A 13,295-nucleotide genomic window follows, 5' to 3' on the forward strand; every position below is an offset into this window, starting at 1 on the left:
TGAGTCAGGAGGATCATTGCGAGTCTGAGACCAGCCTGGGATACAAAGTGAGGTCAAGGCCAGCCTGAACTGCACAGCAAGACTCTGTCTCAAAAACACACACACAAAAAAAGAAAAAAGAACAAAAACATAGTAACAAACACATACACTTATAAAATAACACAAAAACAATACAAGCAATACAGAATTTCTGACAAGGTGATAGAAAAGTAACAATGGTTGTTGTATTACATATTGCTATCTTCAAATTGGTTACTCAGAAAAACAAATATAGGCATGTAAGATTGATCAAACAATTAAAACATTAACTGTTCCTTTCAACAAAGCAAAAATTAAAAAAAATCAGTAGTACAACTGTTAGCTATCCTGTGTATACATACACACATATTTTTCCCTTCTTTGTTTTCTCTTTCCCTCATCCCAGTTGTTCTTTCCTTTTGAGCAGTTTCTTTCCCTTTCACAGTATCTATTGTACCTCCTAGATTTTATTCACTCTTTCAGGTTCTTACACTAGTGAGACAGTACAGTGTTTACACATGTGGGTAGCCACCTTATCCTTGACAAAGGAGCCAAACGTGTTCACTGGAAGAAAGACACCCTTTAATAAATGGTGCTGCAAAACTGACACTCTACATGCCAAAGACTAAAACTAGACTCATGTCTATCACCATGTACTAAATTAAAGTCAAAATGGATCAAAGACCTAAATATTCAAACAGAAACACTAAATCTATTAGAAGAGAATGTAGGTAGAAATCTTGAGGACATAGGTATAGGTAGAGAGTTTATGAAGAAAACCCAGACCACTGGAAATACTTCAAAGAATCAACAACTGGGATCTCACCTTATTTAAAAGTTTTGCACATCAAAAGAAATCACCAACAGAGTGAAAAAACAACCCACAGAATGGGAAGTAGTCCCTCAGAAAAAGGACTTATCTAAAACATATGAAGACTTGAAAAAAATCAGGCCCCCAAATTCAAAGACCCAATCCAAAAATGGGCATCCGAGATGAATACAAACTCCTCAGATAAAGAAATACAAATGGCAAATAGATATATGAAAAAATATTCAACATCATCAGTCATTCGAGAAATGCAAATCAAAAGAACATTGAGATTCTATCTTACTCCAGAAAGAATAGCTATCGTCAAGAAATCAGCCAGGGATATAGCTCAGTGCCTGCCTGGCAAGCACAAGGTCATGAGTTTGATTCCCGGCACCAAAAAAAAAAAAAAAAAAAAATCAATCAATAACAAATGCTGGAGGGGCTGTTGGGAAAAGAAACCCTTCTCCACTGTTAGTGGGAGTATAGACTGGTGCAACCACTGTGGAAATCAGTGTGGAGGTTCCTCAAGAAACTAGGATTAGAGGTCCCATTCAATCCAGCTAGTCCCTTTCTGGATATTTTCACAGAAAAATTAAAAACATCATACCACAGTGATATATGTGCACCCATGTTTCGAGCAGCATAATTTGAAATATCTAAATCTTGGAAACAACCCAAGTACTCATCAACTGAGGAATGGATAAAAATGATATGATATTTTTACACAATGGAGTACTACTCAGCTATAAAGAAAGATAAACTTGAGTCTTTTATAGGTAAATGATGCAACTTGAAACCACACTCATAAGTGAAATAAATCAGGCTCACATGAGTAAACATCATACTGTCTCCCTAGGATAAGAAGCTAAAAGAGTAAATAAGATCCAAAATATACAATAGATATTCTGAAATGGTAATAAACTGTTCAAAAGGAAAGAGAAACTAGAATGGGGGAAAGGAGAAAAGAAGGAAGGGAAAAGGAAAATTAAATAAATATATGCATATGTATATACATATATGATAGTTAAGGTAGTTATACTACTAATTTTTATTATTTCATTGAAAAGAAAGGTTTGTGCTTCTGTTGTCTTGCTGAGGACCAGCCTGATGTGGTACAAGCAGGCAATAACTAGCACTATAAATTGGCATAAAAATAAATTGATGTAATAATCCCAGCACTTGGGAGACAGGAGGATCACTGTGAGTTCAACTGAGCTACAAAGCGAGCTCAAGGACAGCCTGAACTGCATAGCGAGACCCTGTCTCAAAATGACAAAAATAACTAAATAACTAAATAAATAATAAATTGAGTCTGTCCTAGGCCTATAGGGCTTGTGGCAAGGCCTGCGGCTGGCTTAAGGACAGATTAATCTTTAAGCCGACAGCTAGAGCTGAAGCTAGCAGCCTGTGAAGCAAGATAATATGGCAGCTGAGGACTTTGACTCATGCAGATTCTGTCTAGCTCAGTAATCCAGTTAGCAGACAAGCAGGTTACCAGTTAACCGCGATCCGTTCCTGTGTGATTACCCAAAAATACACCATTCCTCAGTTCTTGAACCTTGACCATGTCAGCAGTTCACCCCACCACTTCCTGCAGCCCACCAGTGCACCCCCAATCAAGCTATGCACCCAATAAAAGCCAAAGACACTGTGCCTCATGGCCTTAGCCTGTTGTTGGGCTTTGACCATCTCTGTGCTCCCTGTAACTGAAATATATGTTTTGTTTGTGTTTTATTCTGTTATCGTACCTCGGAGCAAGAGATTGGTGGTCCTAGGCCTGGACCCCAATATTTTTTATCAATTTTTCATGCCTATATCTTGTAATCTGAGCACCTATTTTGAAGATAACAATACACTGGTGTAATATTAACCAGTGTTACTCTCCTACTATCTTGTTTTGAAATTTTGTATCATTGTTTTTATTGTTTTTTCTCTTTAAAGTAAAAAAAGATGTGATGCTGGGATTCATGTAGGATGCTAGTATTCAGGGTGCCCCACCCTGTATCCTGGATGAAGTATAAGACAGAAAAACAGATCTGTAGCCAGCACTTGCTGCTGCTGCTGCTGCTGCTTCTGTTGCTGCTGTTTATCCTCTGCTGCCTTCTGCCTGCCCTGCCATGCCCCTCTGCCGTACCACCCTGCCTTTCCAGCTGGTTATGGTGGCTGGATCCTCTACAAACTGTAAGGCAAATAAACCTTTTCCCCTTTAACTTTAGGTGTTGGGTATTTTTATCAGAATCTGATAGGCTGGGGATACAGCTCAGTAGCACAAGTGCCTGCCTGGCAAGTGCAAGGTCCTGAGTTCGATTTCCAATACCAAAAAAAAAAAAAAAAATTAAAACAGTGAAAAGAATCTGATAAAACCCTCAGCCTCAAACACTTTCTCTCCAAAATGCAAGGGCAGACCAAATGCAGCCTACAATTTCTATGGGCTGATTTACTTCTCTAAAGCCTTTCTTTTTGTAAATCTTGGTTTTTCCATGGGTCCTAAGAACCCCTTCTGTGTACTCCCAGTTCTTCTTAAACTGCACAAAAAATAATTACTTTTTTCTCTTTGGTGCTGGAGATTGAACCTGAGGGCTTTGCCATGCTAGCCAAGTGCTTTACCACTGAGCTACACCTTCAGCCCAAGATTACTTTTTTAGGAGCAAAGTGACATACTACACATCACTATTATTTAACTCTTCTTCAAATATATATGTAGGAGAGGCAAAGTTTTACTTCTATTTTTTAAAGTTTTTTCAATGGGGCCTGAGAATTAAAGTGATGTAAGACAGATTAACAGGAAAAAATGTATACACACTTAATGTAAATTTTATGCGATAGGGGAGCCCTCATAAAGAAATAAAAGGGGCTGGGGATATAGCTCAGCGGCACAGTGCCTGCCTGGCAAGGTGAGGTTGTGAGTTTGATTCCCAGCACCACAAAAAGAATAAAAATAAAAATAAAAACCCCAAAGAGACCAAAACCTAAATGCTTTTTTATTAAAAAGAAGCAACTGTAGAAAGGTAAACTATTTGGAGAGAATTAAGAAAATATTTTAACAAGGTCTGTTTACATAGAATGTTCTGTCTCAGTTTCCTATCCTTGATAAGAAACTTTCCTTCTGGTATAGGGAGGACATCTTTCAGGTGTTCTGTTTTGTTTCGTTTTGTTCTGTTCTGAGACAGGTCTTGCTGTGTAGTTCATATTGGCTTTGAACTCACCAGGTAGCCTAGGAACTCGAAGCGATCCTCCTACCTCAGCCTTCCTTCCGAGTGCTGGGATTACAAGCGTGAGCCACCACACCCTGGATGAAGAGGACATCTTTTATATCAGCGGTTTCTGCTTTAAGGAAAAAAAAAAGGGGGGGAAATCCAAGTGCCCTTCTAGCATCTGCTTTGGGCTCAAAATAATCTTTATTCCAAAGTAGCATGTTTGGAGATAACACATTCTGTCACATCACTGGACATATTGGCCTGCAGCAAGTTCCAAAACACTAGGCTGGCCATATGAGCAGTTCATTCCTGTGCCGCCAGGGGCTGCTATGCCGACGCTTATTTTAAAGGTTGGTCCAGTACTAGCGGCACTTTTAAAATACCTTCCAGACAAAAGGCTCACAGTACAAACTTTATTTTAAATTTCAAAACACAATGCTTTGTAGATAATACACTTGGGCACAGAGCTATTAATACAGCTGCCAAAGACAATGCCGAAACAAGCTTTGACTCTGAAGCTTTGACTCAAAGGGAAACAAAACACCTAGTTAGCAGCCCTCTTTATAAACAGGTTTCTCCTTTTGGACAACAAACAGGTTTCCATTCTAAATTCCATTAAGCAACTAGTCCCAAGCAGGCAATAGCTGTTTTTATAAATATTGATATAAAATGTGAACTTAGTGTACAAGGGCCCACAGTTTTGCAATACACACTCCCTACCCTGTCTTGCCTCTACCTTTTCAATTGTCTCTCTCCACCCAGGCAGCAATTCAAGCAGAGCTTTGTGCCAGCCTTTCTGCTAGGCTCTAGGAGATACAGAGATAGATGAATCGCATAAAATCTTGCATTCCAGTTAGGGAAACTAATATATACACAAATGGCGAAATTACAGAACCAAGAATTACTACTTAGTACACAGAAGTAGCGACTTGGTGAGAGAAGAAATCAAGTCAGTTTGAAGAGGTCCCGGAGAAGCTGCACTGTAAATAGCTGAATATGCGTCAGGTGAATCAGCATGTCCCTACATAAGCAGGATGAAACAGAATGCTGTGTTGAAGTATCTGCAAGTAGTGTAGCAAGACTGAAATCAGTGCCTTAGGGTGATAAGTCTGAAAAGAAAGGCAGGGTCTAGAACATATAGATGGAGTTCTACAGGTAATGCTCATTTTTATACTTGGCTATCCGTCGGGGAGTACAGAGAAGGGAGAATCCTTCCCTCGTTTATTGGCTGGAGCTCTGTATTGAAGACAAAAGACACCAATGTATTTAAGCTTTACACAACACAGGCGCCTACAGAAACACCCACAGGTACAGTTTGAACCGGACAATTATATGCTATATTGGACAGAACAGTAAATCATGCAAATGCAGCAAGACAAAAGAGCCTGAGGTAGGGCAGTTAACCACAGAGCAGAAAGACTCACAGCTTTCTCTCAGCCGCTCCCTTTATCTCTGGTGGTAAGGTCTTCAGATACAGGGAGGGCGCCTTTCCTATGTAATTTTATCTCCTGCTTTCAGGAAGAAAAAAAAAGGCCAAAGTACAAGTTCAAAAAAGAAAGTAAAGATTTAGCACTTTGCTTACCAGATAACTGAACTAAATAATTGTTATCAATGATATTTAGTCCCTGAAGAGACGGTGGCAATGTTATCTAGGAGATGCGTGGGTTGTAATAACGACAAGCAGTCCTGATTTGGCAGGTAGTCACAACTACAAAACTTTAAAATTCTCAGCATTTAACCAGGGTGTATTTAAACCACTACCTACCATCTTCTTTTCAATATGAATCCTTTTTGTTTTGTTTTGTTTTGGTTGTTTTTTTTTTTTTTTTTTGTCTTTTTGAGACAGGGTTTCACTACGCAGTTGAGGTTGGCCTTGAGCTCACTTTGTAGCCCAGTTTGATCTCGAACTTGCAACGATCCTCCTGCCTCAGCCTCCCGAGTGTATTACAGGCATGCGCGTGCACACCCGGCTGTTTCTTTTGGAGGGGGGCGGTACTGGGGACTGAATTCAGGGTCTTTTGGCACTGCACAAGGTCACTGGGCCTTTTTATTTTGAGAGGGCCTCGCTAAATTCTTTTGGGCTGGGTTCTAATTTGCGCTACTCCTGCCTCAGCCTCCTAAAGTGCTGGGTGTACCACCACACCCAACTGAAACAATCAACTTGAATACTTAAAACAAAACAAAGCACTACCGCCTTCTTTCCAAAAACAAAACCAAAAAAACCCAAACACACAAACTGACAATTCAGTACCCATTAAAGCACAGGGCAAAAGCCGGCTGAGCCACACCCACCACCAGACCTCACGGCTTGCCCACACTTTCAGCCTGTATAACTAGGGGGCCTCACAGCCGTGGAGGGTGAAGTGGAGAGATATAGGTGTCCCGAAAATTCGCCTATACAGATATGTCTATGCACCAATTCCATGAGACGAATGAAATGTAATCACTATGTACCACAAACATATACAATAACAAATTTTTAAACCTCGAATTGCCATGGCGCCCTACCGTTTCCCACCCCCAAGGCTACAGTCTTTCAGCCTAGACCTCTGCGCTCAGTCACCTCATCCGGCACGCAGTGGGCAGCATCTTACGTCACGCCTGCGCCGGGCCGCAAGGTAGGCCCCCGTCTCCGCGCCTGCCTCCTCCCGGCGCCGGCGCCGCTTTCTGGAAGGTTCGAGAAGACGGTGTACGCAGACCGTTACAACGCGGCGAGGAGAATCTGTGTCCATCCGTGCTTGCTGAGTCCACGCAGACTTAGTTGAACTTGCCATGCCAGAGAATTTGGCACCCCGGAGCGGGGCCCCCGCGGGTACTGCTGGCGGCCGCGGGAAAAGCGCTTATCAGGACCGCGACAAGCCGGCCCAGATCCGCTTCAGCAACATTTCTGCAGCCAAAGGTAACCCCTCCTCCGTCCGAGCCCCGTCACTGCGGGGTGGGCCTCTGCGCGCCCCTTGTTTCTGGACGGGTACGGCCCCTCCCTGTTCGTTCAAGGTGCGGCCCTCCCAGTAGAAGCTTTGTGGAGGGATTCTCTGCGTTTCTGTTGCCCGTGGTTCCAGACTGCGACGCGGAAGCCATTGTATCTGGCGTTCTGGGTGTTAGGCACTGCAGTTCTGGCTGCGCGTTCATCGCGTAGGGCCCCGAAACGTTCCGTGTCACGTGCCACGGGCTGCCCGGAGCGGCCCCGGGATCAGACTCACAAACTCGATGGTGTGCTTCCTGCACCCAGGGGTGTGCCGCTGCGGGTAGTCTGCAGCGTTTACAGTCTCCTGGAGAGGGGTCTTGAATAAGCTTCGCTCGGCACGCTTCCTGGGACTAGTTGGGTAATCTCCGCGTCTAAAATTGGGGCAGGGTTTATCTATCCATCTTGCTTGGGAACGACATACTTTTGTGTCGACTCCGCAATCAAAAAAGAGTGAGGTTTTGTTTTGTTTTGTTTTTTTTGTCTTTTTGAGACAGGGTCTCGCTATGCAGTTCAGGCTGGTCTTGAGCTCACTTTGTAGCCCAGGCTGGTCTCGAACTCAAAACAATCCTCCTGCCACAGCCTCCCGAGTGCTGGGATTACAGGCGTGCCCCACCACGCCCGGCAAAAGAGTGAGTTTTTGTAGAGCACTGGCACGTGGTGGGCGAAAAGATTTGGGTTTGATTTTAAGTTTGTGATCTTTTACCTCTGAGCCAGGGTGTTCTTGTCCTTATAATTAAGAAAAGTACTTTTTAGAACTGTGGAGCTTAGGAGAATTTGAGCTAAAATAGAAAAACATGGAAGAGAACAAAGGGTTAGAGAGCTTGCCTGGGTGTGTGTTGAGTACAGTATTTCTTCTGGGTCGAGAATAAAGTTTATGAAGAAGTAAGATTGTAAAGGTAGATTGGGGCCGGATAGATACTGAAGGGAGTGGTGTCTTTTTTTTTTTTTTTAAAGTGTCTGCTTCATATCCGGCAGCTAGAAATTATCCTAAAGGGAAATGAAGTAAGAGCTAATTTGTAGAGTCCTTGTGAGGCTGATAGGAGAAAGTTACATGTGTGTATATAAAGTAAACCTTGCAGATATTTGCAGTCATCAGCCCAAGAGAATGGGAACGTGATAATGCCAAAAGACAGGCACTGGATGGTCAAAGAAGGTAGCTACTGGTTTGGATTTACAGAGTTGGAGAGGTCAGATTGACCAATGGATAAATTTAGGAACATTTGTGAAGTTTAGGAGATAGTATACCTGGAAACTGAGATTGTTACTTTCGTTTTCTTTCTTTTCTTTCTTTTTCTTTCTTTCTCTGTAGCCCATGCTGACCTCGAACTCATGGCACTTCTGCCTCAGCCTCCCAAGTGCGGGGATCACAAGTGTGCACCACCACATCCGGCGAGATTTGTTAGTTTCACATGTTATCTAGGGAACCATTACTGAAGGTTACACTTACTAGATTGGAAGAAGGATGATGAATGATAAACTGAGGCATCTGGGTGGTCAAGAGAATATCTATGATTAATTTTCAACAAATAAAACAATTCAGAGAATTGAGACAGAACATAAGAGATAGGATTTTTTTTTGTTGTTACTGTTCTTTTTGAGACAGGGTCTCCCTTTGCAGTTCAGGCTGACCTTGAGCTCACTTTGTAGCCCAGGCTGGCCTTGAACTCAATGAACCTGCCTCAGCCTCCCACGTGCTGGGATTACAGGCATGGGCCACCACACAGGGCTAAGAGATAGGGATCTAAATTGCCTAAATCTCCTAACCACATAGACCATTGAGGGGCTCTGATAGAGCAAAAGGGGCCCCAACTAGTTTTCTGTAGATAGAACCATACAACGTAATTGGAAAAAGCTTCTGCCAGGTGCAATTTTCGTTTAATACTGTAAATCAGTTTATGGGGTTACTTAAAAAAAAAAAAAGTGCTGTTGGTTGATGAGGAAAACCACTCTTTAGAGCAGGAACACTTTTAACCAACACTATTTTCGTGCCTACTGTGTGCCACTTCCCATGTTAAAGACATTTCCAGAGATGTAAGAATCCTGAAATGCTGTATTTATTTAAGTAGTCGTTACCTTTTCAGAATCTTGATGTTCATAAAGAGCATTCTTGGAGTGAATCTCTTGCAGAATCATCCTGTGTAGAACCACTAAAATTACTGAAAGCATAATATTGATTAGATAACTAGGAACAGTAGGCCAGAGTTAAGAGATTCAAATAATAGAATTTTTAAATTGCACAAAGTATTTTTGTTAAATTCTTAAAAATGGTTATTTTTCACAGTATGAGCAAAAATATTGTGCTATTTACAGAGTATACAAAAATGATTGGGGCATAGTTTATCCTATATATTATAGTATGTTGGCAGTGGTATATCAGGAGGTGAAGATAATGGTTTTTTGCATTTATTTTATTGGTACATGTTAGATATACATCCTAGAGAATTTGTACCTGTACATGATATATCTTGCTTCCTTTTTCCCATTCTGCTTCCCTCCCTTCTTCCCCTCTTTTTTTTGATCCTTTTTTTTTTTTTGTAGCGGGGGACAGGGTCTCCCTATGCAGTTCAGGCTGGCCTTGAGCTCACTTTGTAGTCCAGGCTGGTCTTGAACTCACAAGGATACTCCTGCCTCAGCCTCCCGAGTGCTGGGATTACAGGCAGTGCCACCACATCCAGCTCATCCCCTCATTTACAAAAGCTTTTGTTTCCATTTTTTCCTTCTTGTCTCTCCTTTTCTGCTGCCCCCTCCCTTGTTCCCCTGCTCATTTGAACATTTTCTTCCCATTTCCCAGTATCTATTATACATTTTGGCCCTTATTTACACTTTCCATTTCTCACACCAGAGAAACAGTAAGGTTTTGGTTTGTCTTTGTTTGGTCCTTCAAGCACTTATTGAAGTGCAGCAATCCATGATAAATTTTATTTTATTTATTTATTTATTTATTTTGGGTTTTTTTTCCCAGTACTGGGAGTCGAACTCACGACCTTGCACTTGCCAGGCAGGCACTGTGCTGCTGAGCTAAGTCCCCAGCCCCTGAATTTTAGATCTTGTTGAAAGCAGCCATATCCATGGACTGACCGCACACAGTCCTCAAAAGCAGTGATCTGCTCCTCTGCCATATCTGTTCCAACTTTATCATATTCAACTACATGCTATATTTGCAGTTCTTTAATTCTGTATTCTCCTGGGACTAGCATAGAGAAGCCCCAGGCCAAGCCATCTACTTGAATGGTTCAGACCCACTCCATTAATTTTACCATATCTGTCTTGTCAACCCAAGGTTTCACATCTGGCAAGATGGAAAATTTCACAGCCAGTGCAGGTCTTTTGGCTTCCTTGGACTCAAACTGTACAAGTCATTCTTCTCTTACCCTCTTTGCTTCACTTTCTTCTTCATCATCAGCTCCAAAGACGTCAATACCATCATCATCTTTATTCTTTGCAGCTCCACTTCTAGCGATGTCTTCCACATTGGCAGGGCCATACTTTCCTAAAGCTTTCTTCACTCCTGGCAGGCTGTTATTTTCCTTTTCGTATTGGGTGACACAAGGAGGGGAGTGCAAGAGACTGCTTCAAATACTGTCACATCTGATTGTGAGGACATATACCCCTCGATGTAGCTCTTGTCCACCAGGTAATTGTTGAGCACTTGCAGGCCTGTGGGATGTTTCAGGTCTGCAAAACCCATGGCCTCAGCTGTCTGTGGGAGCTGAGCAGTGGTGGAGTGAAGGGTGTGAAAGGCTGACCCCCAGTATACAATGTGGTTTTTTTGGTCGTTTTATCCTAGTGTCAGGATTGGAACTCAGGACCTTGAGCTTGTTAGGTAGGCACGGTATCCCCAGACCACACAGTGTGGTATTCATTTATTTATTTATTTATTTATTTTTGTTTTTTGTTTTTTCCCTGAGACAGGGTCTCACTATGCAGTTCAGGCTGGCCTTGAGCTCACTTTGTAGCCCTGGCTGGTCTTGAACTCACAACGATCCTCCTGCCTCAGCCTCCTCCATGATTACAAGCATGTGCCACCATGCCCAGCTGTTTGTTTGTTTGTTTGTTTGTCATCCCTCCCCCCACAGGGAATCGAACTCACGACCTTGTGCTTGCCAGGCAGGCACTGTGCCGATGAGCTATACCCCATGCCCACAGTGTGTGTCTGACTTACTTAAGAGTATGGTCTCAAGGTGCATTTAGCTAGAAAGAAAGGAAAAAATTTAATAGTTTGTCTTGGACTTCCCAAAGAAAGGGGATTGAGTGCTATTCATCAATTCCAGTTTCTGTTAGGAAACAGAAAAAAATTACAAGTGAACTAACAAAGCCAGGTGTGCGGGTTCACATTTGTAATTCCAGCATTCAGGAGACTGAGGCAGGAGGAATGCTGCAGGTTCCAGGCCAGCTAGGGCTACATAGTCAAAAAAAAAAAAGAAAAAAGACGACAAAAAATGAGTGAAAAAAATTTGGGCCGGGTATGTAAATCAGCAGAACAAGTGCCTGCCTGGCAAGCGCAAGGTCCTGAGTTCAATTTCTGGTACCAAAATAAAAAAACATGCTGATGGCTAATTAATAAGAACGTAAATAGCTGGGCATGATGGTGCATCCCCGTAACCCCAGCACTGAGGCGGCTGAGGCAGGAGGATCACTTTTTAACCAAATCACAACTCTAAAATCGAGGTTTTTAGTCATTATCAGTGTATTATCTATGGTGGTGGTGGTGGTTATTTTGAGACATTGTCTGCTTGGTAGTTCAGGCTGAACTTACTGTGTAGCTCAAGCTGGCCTTGAACTCAGGGCAGTCCTCCTGCCTCAGCCTCCCAAGTGCTGGGATTACAGGCATGTGCCACCACGCCTGGTGTGTTTTGGTTTTTTTGAGACAAAATCTTACCATGTAGTTCAGGGTAGTCTCGAGCTCATAGTGTTCCTCCTGCCTCAGCTTGCTGAGCTGCTGGGGTGAGGCATGTGCCACCTCACCCAGCTGCTCCTTGTCCTATTTTAAGCAGTAGAGGAAACCAATGCAGTCCCTAGTCAGAGGTTCTAATTAGATTGTACTATTTAGATACTTAAAGGAATTCCCAAAAATGTTCTGCCATAGGCAGAGCGCAAATACTATATAGTGACTTTAACAAAAAAGTATAGCATCTTAAATTTAAAAGGTGTAAGATAATTACTATTTCCAGTAGGTTATTATTCCAAACATGAATTTTCTTTGTGGAAATGGTAAATTGTAGTATAGCATACCCTAATAAGACAAAATGATTGTTGAAGGGAGAAATGCTTTGTTTTTAAAGAGTCTTGATTTTTTTTTTTCTCCTCTTCCACTTACAGCTGTTGCTGATGCTATTAGAACAAGCCTTGGACCAAAAGGAATGGATAAAATGGTAAAAAGCTAACTTGTTCAGTAGTTATGAGTACCCCTATTCACAATAGAAGGTGTGAGGAAAGATTAAGATGTATTGTTTTAAAAGTGTGAGAGAGGTACTTCAGAAGTTGAGTCAAGATTACTTTGGAGTGAATGGGACTTGAACTATAATGTTTTCATTTAATCCTTTTAAAATTCAGAGTAATACAGCTGTTTATATAATTCATTAAGTCTAAAAATACATTTCAAATTCAGAGTGATTTAATAATTCTTTGTAGTTTTAAACAGTGCATGCACAAAAGTAGGTGTCGTGTAGTCAGCTGGCAAATATAGTCAGTCCAGATGTCAGGTTGAGTTCAGTGTTCTTTTTGTATGAAACTGTTGTAATGGTAATGACAGGGACTGTAAGGTTTCAAATTAACTTCCAGCTTGGTTGATCAGCACCATAAAACAGATATATTCCACTGGGCTACATAGCAAGTTCAAGGCTAGCCTAAACTGCATAGCAAGACCCCGTGTCAAAAAAAACAGATACAGCTGGGTGTGGTTGGCACACTCCTGTAATCCCAGCACTTGGGAGGCTGAGGCAGGAGGATCATTGCAAGTTTGAGACCAGCCTGGGCTACAAAGTGAGCTCAAGCCCAGTCCGAACTTCATAGTGAGACCCTGCCTCAAAAAAACCCATATATTTCAAAACCTTTTTAGTAACAGTGCCTTCAAATTCAATGGTAGTTAATACCCTAAAATGAGAGGTAAAATAATATGAAATGTTATTTGGATGATGTACTGATTGGATGTTCTGAAATCTATGCCTCCTACTAATGCTGGTGCTTTTTTGAGAATATTATAAAACAGGTTACTGTGTTCACTAAGAGCTATGTTTACTACATTACATGCTGCTGTGTTTTGGGGCATCCTGGTAGAAATTGTTTTTTTTTTTTTTTTTTTTTT

The 13,295-nt window shown here is 41.8% G+C and overlaps 1 protein-coding gene and 1 pseudogene across 1 annotated transcript in view; one reads left to right on the forward strand and one right to left on the reverse strand.

Annotated features, from left to right (window-relative positions):
* Positions 1 to 6,659: 6,659 nt before the first annotated feature.
* Cct4 (chaperonin containing TCP1, subunit 4 (delta)) overlaps positions 6,660 to 13,295 on the forward strand; it is a 19,566-nt gene continuing 12,930 nt past the window's right edge. Inside the window, exons 1-2 of the mRNA XM_005385733.2 lie at positions 6,660 to 6,925; positions 12,311 to 12,363. Coding sequence (XP_005385790.1) covers positions 6,799 to 6,925; positions 12,311 to 12,363 — 180 coding nt within the window. The 5' untranslated portion in view covers positions 6,660 to 6,798. The remainder of the gene's footprint in view (positions 6,926 to 12,310; positions 12,364 to 13,295) is intronic.
* On the reverse strand, positions 10,032 to 10,826 carry LOC102019293 (annotated as a pseudogene).

The sequence above is a fragment of the Chinchilla lanigera genome, unplaced genomic scaffold (assembly GCF_000276665.1).
Source record: "Chinchilla lanigera isolate Chin_1 unplaced genomic scaffold, ChiLan1.0 scaffold00023, whole genome shotgun sequence".
In the NCBI taxonomy this organism is placed as follows: domain Eukaryota; kingdom Metazoa; phylum Chordata; class Mammalia; order Rodentia; family Chinchillidae; genus Chinchilla; species Chinchilla lanigera.